This window comes from Ranitomeya imitator, chromosome 6, assembly GCF_032444005.1.
Source record: "Ranitomeya imitator isolate aRanImi1 chromosome 6, aRanImi1.pri, whole genome shotgun sequence".
Classification (NCBI taxonomy): domain Eukaryota; kingdom Metazoa; phylum Chordata; class Amphibia; order Anura; family Dendrobatidae; genus Ranitomeya; species Ranitomeya imitator.
In genome coordinates, this window is record NC_091287.1 from 242,870,415 (window position 1) to 242,893,530 (window position 23,116).

Genomic DNA, 23,116 nt, shown 5'->3' on the forward strand with positions numbered 1-23,116 from the left:
AGTTTTTAGAATGGTGTCACACTTGGGTATTTTCTATCATATAGACCCCTCAAAATGACTTCAAATGAGATGTGGTCCCTAAAAAATAACTTTTAACCCTTATAACTCCCTAACAACAAAAATTTTTGGTTCCAAAATTGTGCTGATGTAAAGTAGACACGTGGGAAATGTTACTTATTAAGTATTTTGTGTGACATATCTCTGTGATTTAATTGCATAAAAATTCAAAGTTGGAAAATTGCGAAATTTTCAAAATTTTCACAAAATTTCAGTTTTTTTCACAAATAAACGCAGGTAATATCAAATAAATTTTACCACTATCATGAAGTACAATATGTCTGGAGAAAATAATGTCAGAATCACCGGGATCCGTTGAAGCGTTCCAGAGTTATAACCTCATAAAGGGACAGTGGTCAGAATTGTAAAAATTGGCCCGGTCCATAACGTGCAAACCACCCTTGGGGGTAAAGGGGTTAAGGCTTCTAGAACAAGATGCACAGCATATATGAGGTGTCCACTGTTTGTCCTGATCTCCAATTGAACATTCAAATGCTTTCTAAACAAGTGGAGTAATTTCCTGCTTTCATTGTACTGTATATTCTCCATATATATAGCAGAAATTAGTTCATATATGAGTTTTTAGAATTATAACAGAATATTATAATGTTTTGGATCATTTCTCAAAAACCTTATGTGATAGAAAAAAATCTGAAGTAATTTCTGAAATCAGCATGAAAAAATCTATCATTAGCATTAGTAGCGCTCCCAGTTGTAAAATGTAAATGCCCCCAGATATGGATTACTGTGTGGGACTTGACTGTACGGTGGACAGGTATGGGTATATTGTTGTTTTTTTTATGGCTAAGTTCACACTGGGCATTTTTTAATCCATTTTATATGCTAATTTTCACCTGCATTTTACAGTATCAGCAAAGCCTATGAGATTTCAGAGATCTCATGCACAAACATTTTTTTTTTTGCCATCAGTATTTTTTTGCTTTGCATGGTTTTTTGGACATAGAACATGTCACTTCTTTCAGCGTTTTTTTCAACATTTTTCACCCATTGGCTTGAATGGGTGGTGAAAAAACGTTCCCAGCAAAGCTCCAGAATTATTCCAAAACCTGATTCTATGTTGCTCAGGAACTAAACCTAGAAGTAGATCAGTCGGTACTTTTAACGAAACTAGATGTAGCTTATTGTTTTACTACATTGAAAGGATGCTTTACGTGCTCTAGGTGCTAATACGAAGCGACAGATATTTTGGGTAAATTTATGCTACTGTACGTTTGTCTGCTTATATGCCTGCCTTTTCTTCTTCCCTCATTCCCCATAACACTTGAGGATTTCTTTCCCTTCCCTGTCCCTATTTTTTTTCCCTACCCTTTTATCCATACCCTACATATAATGAAAAACCAATAAAATGTTTGAAAAAGAAAACCTGATTCTATGTAATAGGACTTTATTTTTCAACATTCATCTTTATCAGTATGCAAAAGAGACAAATCTAGCATGCCAAAACCGCTGCAAAAAAAAGCCCAAAAAAAAGCCTAAGGAAAACCAAGGAAAAAATGTTTTTTCTGCTGCTTCTTTCCTGCCAAGAGATCAGGTGTTGCTGCAGAAAAAAAAAATGCTGAAAAAGCCCCTAGTGTGAATTTACCCTAAAGGTCGATGGCAGGATTTTATAAAAGCTGATTGCAATACGGAGACATTCTGTTTCTTCCTGGACACATGACACAATCTGCCTGTCCATAGAAAGTGAAGAGATGAGAGCTACACAGGAGTGAGTAAAGAGGCTAAAACTGGTGAAAATGACCTTGGAGAATGATGTTTTTTACAATGATATGGTTAAGGACATTTTCTTTCTTCAACTTAGGGAATAACCCTTTAAAAAAAGATGTCCATACCATTTAAAAAAAAAACTTTTCAGGCATGAAATATTTCTTATCTCTTACAGATGAACTCAGCGTAGATTCCATGTCTATGGAGGCTGAAGATGATGAGTTCATAACAGTAACAGATGAAGTTGAAGTAGCCGAAACTGAACGAATGATTGAAGAAGATGATGACATTAAACGTGAAATCAAAATAGCAAGACGGATTGCAGAAATGTCAAAGAAAGGGTCTTTATTTGTACCAGATGAGCGTGAAGATGAACAAGAAAGTGAAGATGATGGAACTAATACAGAATCAGATTATCAAGATGTCTGGCAGGTAATCCACCTGACCAATATGTACAGAAAGCATACTAGAAAATCTTATAGTCTTTCATTGAACAATACATACTTTTTATTTATTTCAATAACTGTCACATATGTTCTTCATGTTGGGAAACGCTCAAAGCATGATCTATCATGGCCCTTGAGACGTATATATGATATACCGATTTATGCATATGTTTGTATTCTCAATTTGTGAAATTACATGTTTTCTTGACCTTTAACTATTTCTGATTATAAACTTCTGAGTTAGTCCACACTTTACTCTGCACTGCCATTCTAAAATGTCATCATATAGTAAGCAGCTTGCAGGGGATTGTTTGGGGAGTATTACAGCCACCCCACAGACTCCCCCCATAGAAGATACACTTGGTTTATTTCAATGTTTACCTTATTCATTGCTGTATACACAACACTGAACAAGCATTGTATGTACAGGGTACAGGTGAAACATGAGGAGCACACTATTAAGCCCCGTGGGCATCCTGAATGGGCGAATATTACTGAGTCATATGAGTAAATGCTGTATGTATTCACCAGATATATTGTATGTGGTCACAAGATGGGAACAATGTTCTGCTTTAACACTCTCTCTACACATCAGACTGTGTAATGCTCCACTAGGGTGATAATTCTATTGAAGTATGAAGAGTATATGATGGTTGTTGGCCTGATTATTAATAAGGATGAAAACGAGAAAAAAACAGTACTGCTAATGAAAGATTTTAAGCATCTAGGAATTACTAACATTTAGGACTTCTATGCAGTGTGAAGAATGTGGCTTAATGTAGACACTTTCCAATGAAAATATTCTGACCCAAGGGTGGGCAGTTATTTTTACCAAGGGCCACATGAGAGACTTTGACTGTTGTGGAGGGTGTGTTGTGGAGGACCAACTTAATTCTACTTATCATTATCATTCTAAATTAATTTTCATAACTTAATATTAAGTAGAATTAAATCTGTTGACTAGCTGAGTCTGCTTAATATGTTGTGATAGGGCTTATTGTAACAGTATAATTTACTGCTTGTTATAAAGTATAAGGCCAAATTCAGGTGTCCGATTGTCACGTACATATGCTATCCGTGTTTTTCACAGATAGCACTCGTACATGTTCGATTTTCTACTCAGACCAAGTGGAAAATACGAGGGTCTGATAAAAATCATCAATGCAAGTCAATGGATCACTGTAAAATTCGCGGACTGCATTCGTGCTGGCCAATTTTTATGGACTGTCAGAAAGGAGAACATGGAGAATTTTTTTTTCTTAATTCCTCCACATACAAGGAAATTGGATGAAACTCGCACCACTCTCTGATGAAAATCAGATCAGAGTATTATCGTATAAGTGCAATTTTTTTAATATGCAAAAATATCAGATGTCTGAATGAGGCCTTAAAGCGAACCTGTCAGCTGTTTTTGCCGCCAATAGATGTGGCCACTGCCTTTCAGGACTTATCCACAGCATTATATAATGCTGGAAAATGCAGCTCCCTCCCAACACACAGTACAGTGCAGCTCCCTTCCAACACAGTACAGTGCAGCTCCCTCCCAACACACAGAACAGTGCAGCTCCCCCAACACACAGTACAGTACAGCTCCCTCCCAACACAAAGTAGAGTGTAGCTCCCCCCAACACATAGTAGAGTGCAGCTCCCGCAACACACAGTACAGTGCAGCTCCCTCCTAACACACAGTACAGTGCAGCTCCCCCAACACACAGTACAGTGCAGCTCACCCTAACACATAGTACAATGCAGCTCCCGCAACACACAGTACAGTGCAGCTCCCTCCCCAGCACACAGTACAGTGCAGCTCCCCCAACACATAGTACAGTGCAGCTCCCTCCCCCAACACACTGCACAGTGCATCTCCCTCTCAACACACAATATAGTGCAGACACGCATGCACACACAGTATAATGCAGCCCCCGCATTCTCAAACACATACAATAATTTATATACACTCATTCGCACAATACTCACCTCTCCTCCTTGTTCCTCACACTGTTCCAGGCTCTGCTGCTCCAGTCTCATCGGCTCCACAGCTGACACAGCGTGGCGCACGATGAAGTGATGTCATCGCGCACCTGCTGTGTCACAAGCAGAGGGGGAGTGATGGGAGAGGGAGCGTCAGCTGGCTTAGCTGTGGGCCCCTGGAGGAGTGGGGGCCCTAATCAGCTGTGCCTGGCCTGCCTGCCCCTAACGCTGGCCCTAGCCACACAGTATGATGGCCCCACAGATCCCTACATACTATGATGGCATGCACAGATTCCTACACACTATGATGGCCTCCACAGTTTCCCCTAACAATTGACTAACAAAAAAAAAAAAAAACATAATAACTCACCTTTACCAATTCCCCTGATTGGGATATCTATATATAGACCCTAGGACTGCTGAAATCTTAACAGTGTGCTACTGTATCCTGTGTCATGATGGATCTTCGCATGGAGAGCTTTAATTTCAACCTGGATTTAAGCATCAAGCTGTTTCTTGCCTGTGCGTTTGTTTGGGAGCAACACAGAAATCGCGAAAGATGGAGAAGGACACGGCGTAGGCGTTTTTGGAGACACCCCATTATCGAACTACGTGAGAGCCGTGGAGCCTATCACACGCTGTATGGCGAGCTTAATGCCAACCCGGACAAATTCCCGGAATATACAAGGATGTCGCAAGACTCTTTAAGGGATTTGCTTGCTCGTGTCCAAGGAGCCATCTGGAGACAGGACACCCAGCTCCGTAGAGCGATTCCACCAGAGGAACGTCTGCTGGTTACATTCAGGTACGTAACAATTCTAAACAAATGCCAGTGCTTATTTTGGGTGTTCTGACATGTATTCTTTGTATTTTCCTTTATGTCTTTAGCAGAAAAACACCATAAATAGAATTGATTGTAATTTTTTTTTTATTTATTTTCTTCCAGATTTCTGGCAACCTGGAGAGAGTTTATCATCCCTCCACTTCCAAAACCGGCTTGGAATTTCCACCCTGTCCGGAATAGTTGCGGACACCTGCCGGGCTTTGTGGAATGTACTCCGGGATGAGTTTATACTCTACCCACCGCGGACATGTGGATTGAAATTGCTGAAAAATTCTGGAGTGTGTGTGATTTCCCCAACTGTTTGGGAGCGGTGGATGGAAAGCACATCCGCATTATCAAACCAGCCAGAACAGGATCGGAGTACTTCAACTATAAAAAATATTTTTCTGTTGTGCTCATGGCAATAGCCGATGTGGACTGTCGCTTCATCGCCGTGGACATTGGAACTTTTGGCCGTGGAAACGATTCCCAGACTTTCAAGAACTCAGATATGGGGCGCCGTGTGTATGGCAAAAATTTTAATTTTCCACGGCCACGACCTCTCCCCAACACTCAAGGTCCACCGATGCCATTTGTTATGGTTGGGGATGAGGCATTTCAGATGTGTGAAAACCTACTAAAGCCATATTCCAGTCGGGACTTGAACCACACTAAATGGATCGTTAACTACAGACTGACCAGGGCCTGAAGAATAGTAGGGATTCTAGTCTCAAAATGGCGCATTCTTGCAACAGCCATTAATCTAAAAATGGAGACAGCCGACGAGGTGGTCAAAGCCTGTGTGGTTCTCCACAATTACATAATGGCTAAGGAGCGACCCAACATTGAACTGGATGAACCAGTTGAAAACCCATTGCCAGATTACCAGCATCACCCGCTGCGGTCAACTGCCGAAGTTGGCGACATGCGGGACCAATTTGCTGCCTTTTTTTATTCTGATATTGGACGTGTGTCATGGCAGGACAATGTTGTGTAAATTTCCTGTTGGGATTTGGTCTGTACCAGTTATTTTTTTAAATGTTACTAATATTTGTTGTTAATAAACTTTAATTTTTGGTATCTTGACAGTGTCTCCTATGTATTTCCTTTACAAACCAAGGCTGCCGTCACACTAGCAGTATTTGGTCAGTCAGTATTTTATATCAGTATTTGTAAGCCAAAACCAGGAGTGGGTGATAAATGCAGAAGTGGTAAATATGTTTATATTATACTTTTCCTCTAATTGTTCCACTCCTGGTTTTGGCTTACAAATACTGACGTAAAATACTGACCACATACTGCTATTGTGACGGCAGCCAGGTTGTTAGTGGTAAGGTTGTTGACGTTATTGCGTCCTGATTCTGTTCTGCAGTATCTATTGGACGCAGACTGAAGAGACGATGGCTGTTTAATACAAAACAGATCTATACTCATCAAGTCAGGTGTCAGAAATAATGAATTCATGATGCACATATAACAGCCTCATGAATTCACTATTTCTGACACATATCCAGGTGAGCATAGATATGCCTTGTATGACCGCCATCGTCCCTTCACTTTGTGTGAAATAGATTATGTACACAGAAGAGAAAATGGAGGTTATACAAGGCAGTTCTCTACTCACCAGGTCAGGTGTCCTAACTAATTAGTTTTTGGACACATGACCTGTTGAGTATAGTTCTGCATTGTATTGCCACCATTTTCTCTTCAGTCTGCAACACTAGTCACAGACTAAGCAGAGCGAAGAGATTATGGAGTAAATACAAGTATACATTTTTTGGCCCACCTCATATCTATATATATATATAAGAGGCATCGTGATTACTCGCTAATCCCGCCCCCTGCACAGAAGCTCTGCCTCCCACCACAACACCACACACAATCCCGCCCCCAACCACATCACCACACATAATCCCGCCCCCCACCACATCACCACACACAATCCCGCCCCCCACCCCATTACCACACACAATCCCGCCCCCCACCCCATTACCACACACAATCCCGCCCCCACCACATCACCACACATAATCCCGCCCCCCCACTCCATCGCCACCCATAATCCCACTCTCCCACCCCATTGCCACCGATAATCCCGCTCCCCACCCCATCAAAACCCATAATCCTGCCCCCCGCCCCATCACCACCCATAATCCCGCCCCCCGCCCTATCACCACCCATAATCCTGCCCTCCACCCCATCACCACCCATAATCCCACCTCCCGGCCCCATCACCACCCATAATCCCGCCCCCGGCCCCATCACCACCCATAATCCTGCTCCCCGGCCCCATCACCACCCATAACCCCGCCCCCCACATCACTCTCACTAATCCCGCCCCTGCACCGTAGCTCCGCCCCCACCATATCACCACACATGATCCCACCCCCCAACACATCACCACGCATAATCCCACCCCCAACACATCACCACACATAATCCCGCCCCCCACCACATCACCATGCATAATCCCGCCCCCACCACATTACCACAGATAATCTCGCCCCCCACCACATTACCACACAATCCTGCCCCCACCACATTACCACACATAATCCCACCCCCCACCACATTACCACAGATAATCCCGCCCCCCACCATATTACCACACATAATCCCGTCCCCCCACCATATTACCACACATAATACATTACCACAGATAATCCCGCCCCCCTACCACATTACCACACAAAATACCGCCCCCCCACCACATTACCACACATAATCCCACCTCCCACCATATCACCACACATAATCCCACCTCCCACATCACACTCGCTAATCCTGCCCCCTGTACAGTAGCTCCACCCCCACCACATCACCACACATAATCCCACCCCCACCACATCACCATATAATCCCGCCCCCAACACATCACCACACATAATTCCGCCCCCCCACCCCATCACCACACACAATCCCGCCCCCACCCCATTACCACAGATAATCCCACCCCCCACCATATTACCACAGATAATCCCGCCCCCCACCATATTACCACACACTATCCCGCCCCCCACCATATTACCTCACATAATCCCGCCCCACCACATCACCACGCATAATCCCACCCCCACCACATTACCACGCATAATCCCACCCCGCACCACATTACCATGCATAATCCTGCCCCCCACCACATCACCACACATAATCCTGCAACCCAACCACATTACCACGCATAATCCCGCCCCCCACCACATTATCACGCGTAATCCCCCCACCACATTACTACACATAATCCCGCCCCCCCCACCACATTACCACACACAATCCCGTCCCCACACATTAAATTGTACCTGGTAGAAGTCAAGGAAAGATCTTTGAAAATGACGAAAATGACTATACATTTAATTGTGTTTACAGAGAAATTTTAACTTAATTTATGTTTTGTTATGAAATTTGTTTAGATGCTGGAATTAATAAAAATATCATATCTTACTGAATCCAGTTTGTTTTTTATTTTACACTGTTAATAAAATGTATTATTAGTATTATTCAGATTTTTAATGATTATTATTGTTATTAACTTCATTTTAAGTTAATTTACCACCTGCGTAAGCGCTATTGAATGTTGTCATTATTTACTTCAGTTTAATCACGAGCAGCGTTAATTAGATAGCAATGAGCGTGCCGAGCGTTAGCTGGCTGGAAACAGCTAGTCTCTATACTAAAGACACACAAAGCTACAGTGTTGCACTTGCTAACTACTGGAGCTATGATGTGGCCAAAAAATAAAGTGTGTGGCGCAGTGTTTTATTTGGCACACGGTGTGTGTTGCCGGTGGCCAAATACACAATTAACCACACATAATTGGGGGCAAGAAACAATAGTATTTATTTTATTACAAAACAAATTTTTATTTAACTGTGCCTGCTTGGGGTAGAGTGATGGAAATGGGGGGGTGTAGCTGTGAGGCCTGGCTTAAGTGTGGACGACGCAGAGGTGGCAGGAGAAGGGGCAATTAAACTAGTGGGGTCTGGTAGTTAGGGGATGGGGCTTGACACATGAGAGGCCTGAGAGGCACTGGAAGGGTGAGACAAACCTGACATTACAGACACACTGGGAGGTGAGGGGGGAGGAATACTGATAATAAAAAAATGCGTACTTTTTTTCTCTTTCTGGGATCTATGTGTTCTGGGAAGCATCGGTGGGCTCATTTGTCACGGCATGGTCGTGGTGGGTGACCTGTCCGGGTCCGGCTGCACTGTGCTTGTAGAGCGTGCAACCATGCCAGAGTCCACAGTGCTCGTAGAGCGTGCAGCTATGCCAGAGTCCATAGTGCTCGTAGAGCGGAAGGCCATGCCGGGGTCCATTGTGCTCGTAGAGCGGGCAGCCATATCACAATCCATAGTGCTCATAGAGCGGAAGGCCATGCCAGCGTCCATTGTGCTCCTAGAGTGGGCAGCCATATCAGAGTCCATAGTGCTCGTAGAGCGGAAGGCCAAGCCTGGGTCCTGCTGCATCGTGGTGGTGGTAGAGCGGAAGGCCATGCCTGGGTCCTGCTGCATCATGGTGGTGGTGGAGCGGAAGGCCATGCCAGGGTCCTGCTGCTGCATGGTGGCGGCAGTGGAGGAAGTCCAAGCAGGAGCAGCAGTTGTCATGGTGGTGGCGGTGGGCTGTCCAACAGCACTTGGCATGGTGGTGGTGCTGTAGTGGTGTCCGGCAGTGCTAGGAATGGAGGTGGCCATGCAGTGGTATGCAGCAGAGGTCGGCATTGAGTTAAAGCGTGACAGTGTAGGCACAGGTGGATATGCCGCCACTGTCTGCTGAAAATACAGACTCTGCTGCATAGCCTGCACATAAGCAGCATTGCAGGCCTGCATGACACTAAGCTGGAGATCAGGAGTAAGGTGTTCCGACATGCCCTGTTCAATTTGGTTAAAAAAATGATGTGCTGGCCTCTGGAGGTCGGCTTTTACTTGGTCAATGCTTTTGGTGACCTCCTGGATACGTGTATTCATATGGCTAATGGCAGTATCTAGCCGGTCATCCAAAGCCTTGAGTCCATCGTGAAAAACCGAGATCAAGTGCAAAAACTCAGGCATGAGTGACCTGTCCGATACCCTCTGTCGCTGCCGAGAGGAGCCCAAAAAAAAAGGGGCAGAGGACTGGGAAAGTGGAACACCTGATGGACCAGCTTCCTGGTCTCCAGTTAGGCTACGTTCACATTAGCGTTTTGCGTGTTTGCGTCGGGCGACGCAGCGGCGACGCATGCGTCATGCGCCCCTATATTTAACATGGGAGACGCATGGACATGCGTTGTGCTGCGTTGTGCGACACATGCGTTTTTTTTGCCGCAAGCGTCGGGCGCAGAAAACGCAACAAGTTGCATTTTTCTTGCGTCCAACTTTCGGCAAAAAACGACGCATGCGTTGCAAAACGCAGCCTTTTTGCGTGCGTTTTGGTGCGTTTTTATTTGCGTTGTGCGTTGCGTCGCCGACGCAGTGGCGCACAACGCAAATGTGCTGGGACGGGTCCATGGCTGTCTGATGAAGGACCGCTCAAGAACCTGGGTCAACTGTGCTGCTCCATGTGCTGTGAAAAAAGGAAAAAAAATTCATACCAAAAACTAAAAAAAATGCCAACTCCTGTTGAATAGAAACATACAGATTATGGCAATACAACACATCACAACATAATACACAGGAAAAATACTTACGTTCCCTGGGCAAGGACCGGTCTTAAAAATGCCAGAATGCGGTGGTATTTATACTTTCGGATCCTTGCTCCAGAACCACTGGGAACACGGCTCTCTTGACGCAGGTCCTTGTTGAAGCGGTCCTTCATCGAACGCCAACGTGTTTTGACTTTATGCACTGGTGAAAAAACAAAAAATAATGGTTAGACAATGGACTTTTGGCCGTGTTCACACATCGGTGTGTGATGACAGAAACTCCTGAGAGTTTGTGTCATCACACACAGTTGTGTGAGCACGGCCAAGGTCTCTGCTGCTTCACACTGCATTGCAATACTCAGGGGTGAACCTAGTCTCTCTGCTGCCTGAGGCGAACGGCAAAATGGCACCCCCCGCATAGTAAAATCAGTGCAAATAAGTATGGTTTACTCTTAATTAGCCTAACCTGGAACATGGAAGCACATGGAAAAAACATACACTTTTAAATAGGAATATATTTGAAACATCTATCTTTACACTTCTTCAGGGACTAAATGCCGCCTGAGGTGAAGTGATCAACTTGCTTCATTTTAAGTGTGCCCTTGGCCGGGGAACAGTGCTTACTGTAGCGCTTCTTCTCCGGCGTCTCTGACGCAAATCCAGTTACTACACCAACAGATTCTGCCGCCCCCTCTCTTCAGGGACGGCAGTGCTGCCTGAGCCAAAGAGCTCAACTCGCCTAATGGTAGCGGCGCCAGTGGCAATACTTACAAAATGCATTTCGGACCCGAGTCGAGGCGTTGTCCCAGCCATCCCGCATCGCTTTGGACACCTCGGTCCATAGCCGCCGGATCGTCACATTGTCCAAGTGCTGTGGAACCCGGGTGTCCCAAAACTGGACTCGCTCATGGACCAGGGAGATGAGGATATCGTTGTCAATGAGGTCCTCATCCCGTTCTGGAACTGGTGTATTTAAGAATCGCTCCTCCAGCACATTAAAGGGGTTGTGCACTACTATGATTTTGATGACCCATCCTCAATAAGTCACCAATGTCCAATCAGTAGTAGTCAAACCTCTGGAACCCTCACAAATCAGATATTAGCTTATGGCCGGAGTCACACTACCGTAGAATACAGCAGAGTGCTATGTGAGAAAACATCGCATAGCACTCGGCCCACTGTTAATCTTATGGGGCACCTCACATCAGCATTTATTTTCTCATGCGTATTCAGTGTGCGTGTAAGATCGCAGCATGCTGCGACTGTCACCGAGACTCGGCTGAGACTCGCCAATGCAAGCCTATGGGTGCGAGAAAAAAATTGCTTAGCTGGACTCGCTCATGGACCAGGGAGATGAGGATATAATTGTCAATGAGGTCCTCATCCCGTTCTGGAACCTAAAAAATAAGACATTGAGGAAAAGAAAGAAAACAGAGGCTGAGAAATGGCATGAACAATGAAAGTCAAGATAAAAAAGGAGTCCAGAAGAAAAATGTAAAGAAAGAGGAAAGTAAAAGAAAGGAAGATTCAAGAATACTAAAGTGATCATACAGTAAACAGTCAGCCTTGTATACGTACACGCTGCAGCCTTGCCACCCGACCGTGACTCTGCTGCTCCTGCTCACCCTCTGCAGCAGCGGAAGAAGTGCTCTAAAAAAGGAAAAAAAAATTGTCACATGTGTAGATGTGACAGACAGTGAATACTTACCAATCTGAGAAATTGAGTACTCACTTCACTGACATGTTCGGCTTGAGAAGGCCCATGACGTTGCTCCTCATCAGAAGAAGATGACATTCTGATGCATGCAGAAAGAAAGAAATGGCTGAAATTAGGACATGTAGAGACAGAAAACAGAAAATAAAGGCATTGGCTAGGATATACTCACATTGTTCAGAGTCTTGTTTCCTCCAAGGTACTTTTGTCTGTCTGCTCTGCTTCTCTGTCTGCTGAGTAGTGACCTGCAAATGTCCACTCCCTCCCTTTATCACCTTGTATGTGGGGGGTGGGTAATCAGTGTCTAGACATGTTTTTCTCTGGTACAACGCATGCGTTCACAAACGCAAGCAAACACATGTGCTTGCGGCCGCATGCGTTCACATAGACAGCAATGCGTTTTTTTGCCACATTCCATCCGCTAACAACCGCATATGTTTCTAGGCGGCAAATTGACACCTTTAAAATTACTACATGTAGCATTTACCGCGCCAAACCGCAGATGACGAAACAATGCATGCGTCGTCAAACGCGGCAAAACGCAATCGAACGCAGACACATGCGTCCCTAATGTAAAAGATAGGAATACACAACGCATGCGGATAATTGTGGAAGAAACGCTGCGGACACAACCGCAAATGTGAAACCGGCCTAGCATACACTCCCATGCTTTTTCATTGATAAGTATATAAATAGACATACTTTTACACACGTTTTTACATTAAAGACTTCTCCCAGTTAGGGTACCGTCACACTATATGATTTACCTACGATCACGACCAGCGATATGACCTGGCCGTGATCGTAGGTAAATCGTAGTGTGGTCGCTGGGGAGCTGTCACACAGACAGCTCTCCAGCGACCAACGATCCCGAGGTCCCTGGGTAACCAGGGTAAACATCGGGTAACTAAGCGCAGGGCCGCGCTTAGTTACCCGATGTTTACCCTGGTTACAAGGGTTAAACAAAAAAAACAAACAGCACATACTTACATCTGGTGTCCGTCACGTCCCTTGCCGTCTGCTTCCCGCACTATGACTGCCGGCTGTAAAGTGAAAGTGAAAGCACAGCCGCTGTGCTCTGCTTTCACTTTACGGCCGGCAGTCACTGAGTGCGGGAAGCAGAGACGGCAAGGGACGTGACGGACACCAGATGTAAGTATGTGCTGTTTGTTTTTTTTTAGTTTAACCCTTGTAACCAGGGTAAACATCGGGTAACTAAGCGCGGTCCTGCGCTTAGTTACCCGATGTTTACCCTGGTTACAAGCGAACGCATCGCTGGATCGCATCGCTAGATCGCTAGATCGGTGTCACACACACCGATCTAGCGATGACAGCGGGAGATCCAGCGATGAAAGAAAGTTCCATACGATCTGCTACGACGTACGATTCTCAGCAGGATCCCTGATCTCTGCTGCGTGTCAGACACAGCGATATCGTTACGATATCGCTGGAACGTCACGAATCGTACCGTCGTAGCGATCTAAATGTTATAGTGTGACGGTACCCTAAATCAGCCCTTCTACTACTCAGATTGCCCTCATTATCATGTGCCTTTGGGTACAGCAGCAAACCTCGCGTGGTTTAGTGTGGCAGGAGTAAGTGATCAGCACCGGTCTGTGGTAATTCCTGTTGCATGCCTTGCAATAAATTAGGCATATGTTACTCCAGCTATTTGAGGGAATTCTTATAGACATGTTGATGGTGACAAAAATCTTCCTGTTAGGACTTGAAGCTTCAGCTCTTTCAAACTTCTCAATTTTCTATCTGTGTTAGTAGCTAATTAAGAACTGGAACCCCCACTGATCAGCTGTTATCGGTGTTGGCGGAGGCGGCGACAAGCTGGAAGTCCTCACTTGCTGAGCTGGTCATCTTCTGATAATGTCTGCCACAGAGTACTACACATCAACCTCCTATTGATTTGATTTGATAACAGCTAATTGGCCAGGGTGGATAACCTCTTTAAGTTTAAAGCTGTAGCATTTATTATTTTCATATCATCCTTTGAAAAAGGCTTTCATTAAAACAAACCTGTTTACCTTGTTTTGTATGTGCGTATTTCAGTACACACAACAGCCAGTCCATGCTGCAATACCCTTTCAACCTAATTTTTAAGAGGACATGTATTTTGATGACAGGTTCAAATTGGTAATCCTATTACATATTTATAACACAGCAAATATATTGTTTGTTGCAGGTACCTTCAAAATTGAAAAAGAAATTAAAAAAACAGATGAAGCATGAGCTCCAGGAGACAAGTCACATGGACGAAAAAGAATGCAAGCTGATAACGGATCTGTTTCAGCTCTCCCTCAAAAAGCGCTGGGAGGTTTACAGGTCCATATATTTGTCTGCTTGTTTATGTTGCTTATATAACAAAACATGTTCTGTAGTGCTGTAGTGGGTTTCACAATATAATTTCTCTATTTCAGACACAATTATTATCACATACCTCTAATACTGGTGTATTTAAGAATCGCTCCTCCAGCACATTAAAGGGGTTGTGCACTACTATGATTTTGATGACCCATCCTCAATAAGTCACCAATGTACAATCAGTAGGAGTCAAACATCTGGAACCCTCACAAATCAGATGTTAGCTTATGGCCGGGGTCACGCTACCGTAGAATACAGCCGAGTGCTATGCGAGAAAACATTGCATAGCACTCGGCCCACTGTTAATCTTATGGGGCACCTCACATCAGCGTTTATTTTCTCATCGTATTCGGTGTGCGTGTAAAATCGCAACATGCTGCGGCTGTCGCCGAGACTCGGCTGAGACTCGCCAATGCAAGCCTATGGGTGCGAGAAAAAAATTGCTTAGCACTCGTACCATGCGAGAGCTGTCTGAGTTTTACGCAACCTGGGTCCTTTGAAAAAATGGCAATTCAAGTGCCGTATACAATAAAATCACAGAGTGACAGGTTAGAATAGAATAGAGCGTAGATATGTATATAGAGAGAGAGAGAGAGAGAGAGAAAAAACATAGATATGTAGATGTCAGAGACACACACTGTGATGGTGTGATATGTTATGTGGGTATAATTTTTGTGTATATTTCTATTTTACTGATTATCATGGTGTTCTCTTGTAGGATGAGTTATTTGCCAATTGATGAATTGCTGTTATTTGCCATCTGATATTCCTCCCACAGTCCTGTACTGTTATCTCTCCACAGGGTCAGTGAATAATGTTGTTTGCTAATATGGTAATGACATATTGAACTAGCTTGTTGAAACAATGAGCCCCTGCAATCCACCCCCCTAACCTGTGAATGAGGAGAGGGACTTGTAAACATCAGGGAGGTGACACACAGTCAGTCCTGTGTGGAATGATGATGTGTTCACAGCATATGAGAGAGAAAGAAGAGTATATGGACTATGCTATCCTCTGCTGGATTGTTGGACTTGTATCCTGTTACTGAACTGCATTCATGTTCTGGACTATTTTATCCTTTGTGTGGTGGATCATATATGGACCTTTCGTATTTTTGCCTAAATAAAGGTCTTGGAGTTGCTCACGATTCTTTTGCTCTGTTGATTGTGTGGTACCGGAGAAGGACCCCGTGACACACACATATATATATATATGTATATACTGTATACTACATAGATAGATGAAAAGTCAGCAATTCACCAGCCGCATAGTGTAAAACCACAGCAGGGCCCGACAGGATAGAAGAGATGGATTACAAACAGTCAGGGCCGCCATCAGGGCATTACTGCCCTGACTGGCGTATAGGGCCTGGTGGGCAGAGTGGGCCCTCATCGGGCCCCATCTCATCTGCCCATTGGGCCTGGGCCCCAGCAGCAGGCTTCTGACGGTACAGTAACTGAACCTGCTTCCGAGTCGCAGGTTCAGTTACTCTATTGCCTTGCGGGCCCATGCGGGCAGTAGTTAAAGCCGCCAGCCAATCGGAGGCTGGCAGGTGACGTCAGTGCGCACGTCCCCAGAGTATGATATCATTGTCATTCATGGGCGAGTCCACACTGAAATGTCTGGGATGGACGTCAGCGCGGCCAGGTAAGGAGAAAGGTGTTTTTTTGGGGGGTTTTTTTTTACCGAATGCGGCAAGCCAGAGGCAGCATATGAGACACAGGGGCAGGATGGACGACACGGAGGCTTGATGGAGATACAGGGGGCAGGAATGGAAACATGGGGCAGGAATGAAAACACAGAGGGCAGGAGTGGAAACAACACAGGGGGCAGGAGTGGAAACAACACAGAGGGCAGGAGTGGAAACAACACGGGGCAGGAATTGAAACAACACAGGGGGCAGAATTTGAGACACAGGGGGCAGAATGTGATACACAGGGCAGGATGTTATACACAGGGGGCAGGATGTAATACACAGGGGGAAGGATGTGAGACACAGGGGGATGTGAGACACAGGAGCCAGGATGTGAGACACAGGAGCCAGAATGTGAGACACAGGGGGTAGGATTTAGACACAGGGGGTAGAATGTGAGACACGGGGCAGGATGTGAGACACGGGGCAGGATGCGAGACACAGGGGGCAGGTGTGAGACACAGGGGGAAGGATGTGATACACAGGGGGCAGAATGTGAGACACAGGGCAGTATGGAGACACAGGGGGCAGAATGTGAGACACAGGGGTAGAATGTGAGACACAGGGGGCAGAATGTGAGACACGGGGCCAGAATGTGAGACACGGAGCAGGATGTAAGACAAAGGGGACAGGATATGAGACACAGGGGGGCAGGATGTGAGACACGGGGGCAGGATGTGAGACACGGGGCAGAATGGGAGACACGGGGCAGGATGGGAGACACGGGGCAGGATGGAGACAGAGGGGGCAGGATAGAGACAGATGGGGCAGGATGGAGACAGATGGGGCAGGATGATGGTGCAGGATGGATACGATCGAGACAGATGGGGCAGTAGGATCATTGGACAGATGGGTCAGGATCATGGGACAGATGGGTCAGGATCATGGGACAGATGGGTCAAGATCATGGGACAGATGGGTCAGCATCATGGGACAGATGGTGCAGGATCATGGGGACAGATGGGGCAGGATCAGTGGGACAGATGGGGCAGGATGGGGAGATCATATGGGGGCAGAATGGATATTCATGAGGGCAGAATGGGAGAATATATAGCTGGAGCCAGGAATGAGATACACGGGTCGAGGATGGGGGATATTATTACCATAGGGGCTAATTAAGGGATATTATTACTGCAGTGATGTATTTATTTTATTTTTTGAGGATACTGTTTTAAATGGGGGGCGGTGCTGTTACGGTGCAGAGCGAAACTATGTCACTTTTTTCTTCATCTAGTGTAGTGTAGAAGTTGGGAAAAAATTAAGTAATGTGTTCTACAAGAGGAGTTCTAGATAACTGTGTTATTTCCTGCTGAGACTGGTCCTGGCTGGAAGACGTGATGGCGGTCTGTGCTGGATGAAGATGAAAAGCGAAGCTGAAGGACTTCACCTAGAGACGGCACTGGTGAGTCAGTGTGTTACCTATACATTATGCAGAGTTCCGATGTACAATCTCACCAGTGATCACTGTATTACCTGTACACTGGCACTATATACAGATCTCCTGTGTATAATGGCACTGGTGATCACTGTATTACCTGTACACTGGCACTATATACAGAGGTCCTGGGTACAATGTCAAAAGTGATTACTGTCTTATCTGTACACAGAAACTGCATACTAAGTACAGATCTCCTGTGTATAATGGCACTTTTGGTGATAGTATTGTGTTTTTTGTTGATGATCAGTATTGTAGTATTCAGTAACTATGTGGTGGTAATATGTTGTCCGGCCATCATGTGGTGGTATTTGTCCCTTGTATGTGCTATTATTCGGTCACTGTGGTGGTAATATGTGGTCTGGTTATGGTGTGGCGGTATTTGATCACTGTACAGTATGTGGTATTATTCATCACCATGTGGTGGTAATATGTGGTCTGGTCATGGTGTGGCAGTATTTGTTCCCTGTATGTGGTATTATTGGTCACCATGTGGTGGTAATATGTGATCTTGACATGGTGCTGTGGTATTTGTTCCTTGTACTGTATGTGCTATTATTCAGTCACTGTCGTGGTAATATGTGATCTGGACATGGTGTGGCAGTATTTGTTCCTTGTATGTGGTATTATAGATCACTATGTGGTGGTAATATGGTGTCTGGTCATGGTGTATAAAAATATACCTAAATTGTATTGCATATTTTAACAAATTTTTAATAGGTTAGTGTAGAGTAGGGCCCTGCCAAAATAGTCTACCTTGTTGTGGCAGATTAGAAAAATCTTTTGGCCAAACTAAAAGCTACCGGCTATATGTGTGATCTGGAGAGGGAAACTGTCAATGTGTGATTGGTGAGAAGTGGAGTTTTTCCAAGAGAGAGCAGTGGGACTGAGGACAGTTCGAGGGGGGAGGCGGGGCTGGAGTTGAAGCCTGGGCGGAGTCTCAAGGGGGCCATGAATATTTAGCCAGTGTGGGGCCGCAAGATTCCTAGTGGCAGCCCTGCACACAGTAAATACAAATAGAATAGACATACAGATGGCAGTGACAATTACAATTAGTACAGTGTGTGCATCTTACTGTACATATATTTAATTAATAAAAGATAATTTTTCAGAAAAAAATGGCATGGGCTCCCGCGTAATTTTTGTAACCAGCAGAGAGAAAGGCGACGGCTGGGGGATGATGTTTATTGCCTGGGAATGATGCAATACCCATGGAGCATCCCAGGCTATTAATATCAGCTCACCATTAGTGATGAGCGAGTGTACTCGTTGCTCGGGTTTTCCCGAGCACACTCGGGTGACCTCCGAGTATATATGACTGCTCGGAGATTTAGTTTTCATCGTGGCAGCTGAATGATTTACAGCTACTAGCCTGCTTGATTACATGTGGGAATTCCCTACCAACCAGCCAACCCCCACATGTACTCAGCCTGGCTAGTAGCTGTAAATCATGCAGCTGCCATGATGAAAACTAAATCTCCGAGCAGTCATAAATACTCTGAGGTCACCAAAGCGTGCTCAGGGAAAACCCAAGCAATGAGTACACTCGCTCATCACTACTCACCATTGTATACTTAGCCAGTACTGGCTACTAAAATTAGGGACCCTAAAAAAATGATGTAGGGTCTCCCTATGATTAATAACCAGCAAAGGCTATGCAGACAGCTGAAGGCTGATATTAATAGCATAAGAAGGGGCCATGGATACTGCCCCCCAAGCTAAAACCGTCAGATCTCAGCCGCACCAGAAAAGGCACATCTCTAAGATGCGCCAATTTTGGCACTTAGCCTCGCTTCTCTTACTTGCCTTGTGGCGTTAGCAAGTGGGGTGATAGTTGAGGGGGTTGATATCACCTTTGTATTGTCAGTTGACATCAAGCCCCGAGGTTAGTAATGGAGAGGCGTCAATAAGACGCTCCCATTACTAACCCCATAGTCACATTGTATGAAAACACACACACAGAATAAAGTCCTTTAATTGGAAGAATAACACAGACTACTTTAATAAATCTTAATTAAACCATACTTACAACCTCGTCCCATTCTACTGACGCCCTTGTCATCTGCAAAAGAGTTAAAATAAAAAACAACAATATTCCTCACCTTTCCGCAGAGATGCTGCCAATCCATTTGTCCCACGAGGGCTCTAGCTCTGCTACATCTAGATGGCAGGCTGCACGGTTGCATGATGTGACCATGCAGCCTGTCATCCAGCAGAGAAACTGAACGGCGTGTGCTCAGTGTCTCCCTGTTAACTCCTATTCCCTTTCTGAGGGCACCGCGAGTGTCAGAAAGATCTCCTGCTTGTGGTGCCATCAGATAGGTCCTGCTAGTTCACAGCCAATTAACTCACTTCACCTTTCTGACGTCAGCGTGAGCGCCGTGGAAAATTTTCCCATCAACCCCCCCAACTATCACCCCACTTGAAACCGCTACAGGGCAAGTGGGAAGAGCAAAGCTAAGTGCCCGAATTGGCACATCTTAGAGATGTGCCTTTTCTGGGGTGGCTGGGAGCTGATGTTTTTAGCCTAGGGGGGGGGCAGTATCCATGTCTTCTTCCTAGGCTATTAATATCAGCCTGCAGCTGTCTGCCTAGCCTTTGCTGGTTATTAATTATAGGGGTACCCTATGTCATTTTGTTATGGTCCCCCATTATAAAAGCCAGTATAAACGAAGTATACATTTGTGAGCTGATGTTAATAGCCTCGGAAGCTCCATGTGTATTACCCCTTCCCAGGCTATAAACATCACCCGATTTTTTTTCCTAAAAATGGTCGTCAATTAATTAAATGCATGTACAGTAAGCTGCACCAACCCCGCTGCACTACAATATATATATATATATATATATATATATATATATATATATTATATATACACACAGTGCCTTGCAAAAGTATTCGGCTCTCTGGAACTTTTCAACCATTTCCCACATATCATGCTTCAAACATAAAGATACCAAATGTAAATATTTGGTGAAGAATCAACAAGTGGAACACAATTGTGAAGTTGAATGAAATTTATTGGTTATGTTAAATTTTTGTGGAAATTCAAAAACTAAAAAGTGGGGTGTGCAATATTATTCGGCCCCTTTAACTTAATACTTTGTTGCCACACCTTTTGCTGCGAATACAGCTGCCAGTCACTTGGGGTATGTCTCTATCAGTTTTGTACATCCAGAGACTGAAATTCTTGCCCATTCTTCCTTGGCAAATAGCTCAAGCTCAGTGAGGTTTGATGGAGATCGTTTGTGAACAGCAGTTTTCAGCTCTTTCCACAGATTCTTGATTGGATTGAGGTCTGGACTTTGACTTGGCCATTCTAACACCTGGATACATTTATTTGTGAACCATTCCATTGTAGATTTTGCTTTATGTTTGGGATCATTGTCTTGTTGGAAGACAAATCTCTGTCCCAGTCTCAGGTCTTTTGCAGACTCCAACAGGTTTTTATCAAGAATGGTCCTGTACTGTGCTCCATCCATCTTCCCATCAATTTTAACCATCTTCCCTGTCCCTGCTGAAGAAAAGCAGGCCCAAACCATGATGCTGCCCCACCATGTTTGACAGTAGGGATGGTGTGTTCAGGGTGATGAGCTATGTTGCCTTTACGCCAAACATATCGTTTGGCATTGTTGCCAAAAAGTTTGATTTTGATTTCATCTGACCAGAGCACATTCTTCCACATGTTTGGTGTGTCTCCCAGGTGGCTTGTTGCAAACTTTAAACAACACTTTTTATGGATATCTTTGAGAAATGGCTTTCTTCTTGCCATTCTTCCATAAAGGCCAGATTTGTGTAGTGTACGACTGATTGTTGTCCTATGGAGAGACTGTCCCACCTCAGCTGTAGGTCTCTGCAGTTCATCCAGAGTGATCATGGACCTCTTGGCTGCATCTCTGATCAGTCTTCTCCTTGTTTGAGATGAAAGTTTAGAGGGACAGCCGAATCTTGGTAGATTTGCAGTGGGATGATACTCCTTCCATTTCAAAATGATCGCTTGCACAGTGCTCCTTGGGATGTTTAAAGTTTTGGAAATCATTTTGTATCCAAATCCAGCTTTAAACTTCTCCACAACAGTATTACGGACCTGCCTGTTGTGTTCCTTGGTCTTCATGATGCTCTCTGTGCTTCAAACAGAACCCTGAGACTATCACAGAGCAGGTGCATTTCTACGGAGACTTGATTACACACAGGTGGATTATATTTATCATCATTAGGCATTTAGGACAACATTGGATCATTGAGAGATCCACAATGAACTTCTGGAGTGAATTTGCTGAACTGAAAGTAAAGGGGCCGAATAATAAACACGCCCCACTTTTCAGCTTTTGAATTTCAACCACTCTTTCTCATGCCCAGGCCGGGGTGGAATTCTGGAGCTGAGCTGTCCCAAACTTACCAGGGGATACCACCAGCTCAGGGAATGGTGGGGCCTTTTCGACCTCTCCTGCCAATACCTCTAGGGGAAGCCTATCAAGGTTACACTCTGTCCCTGTGTTGACGACCCCTACAGCAGGTATCCCTGACTCGAGATCTTCGGGTTCCGCGCCCAGAATAGCATTTACCTTGGGAGGGTTAACCCTGGTCTCCCACAGCGACCAGAATAGGTGTAAGTCTCTTCCCAACACAGTCCCATATGGAAGAGTCTTTACCACTCCCACCACATGTCTTATTTCCCCACACCCTATGGTGTGGAAAACGTAACCTCCGTGGTCGGGTACTCCCGGAGTTCCCCATAGTTACACACTACCACCACTTTATGTCCATTGGGGTTGTCCCCGGCAACAAAGGACCCATGAACCACAATCACTAAGCTTCCCAAGTCCAAGAGAGCCTCCGTCTGGTACCCGTTGTGAGCACCTGGCACAGTTGGGGCTCGCTGCCAGCGGTGCCTGTAGTTGCGGTGCAGACAGGCTGGGAGTACATATACACTCGGTGAATATACCCGCAGTCCATTTGTTCAGTTGTTAGGGGGCAGTTGGCAGCCACATGTCCCTTGGCATTGCCAACACTTAATAGCTGTGACACGAGTGGACCTCGGGGCCGATTTAGGGGACACGGGTCTGTTGTGTTGTCACTCTCCTTTTGGAATACCCCCTCAGTATGGTCTCGGTCCGGATTGGCCCCAGTGCAGGGTCATGAACTTTTTCCAGGCTCCTGATCTGGTGGGGCCTTACGTGACAGCCGAAGTGGAGCAGTGTACAGTATAAAGTCCTGAGTGGCTGTATACCGCTCAATCAGTCCTCCCACCTGGTCCAGAG

General features: G+C 45.2%; 1 protein-coding gene across 1 annotated transcript in view; it reads left to right on the plus strand.

The window, feature by feature from the left end:
- Positions 1-23,116, plus strand: part of LOC138642404 (NFX1-type zinc finger-containing protein 1-like) — a 418,979-nt gene that overhangs the window by 346,122 nt on the left and 49,741 nt on the right. The window contains exons 25-26 of the mRNA XM_069730530.1: positions 1,958-2,214; positions 14,548-14,687. Coding sequence (XP_069586631.1) covers positions 1,958-2,214; positions 14,548-14,687 — 397 coding nt within the window. The remainder of the gene's footprint in view (positions 1-1,957; positions 2,215-14,547; positions 14,688-23,116) is intronic.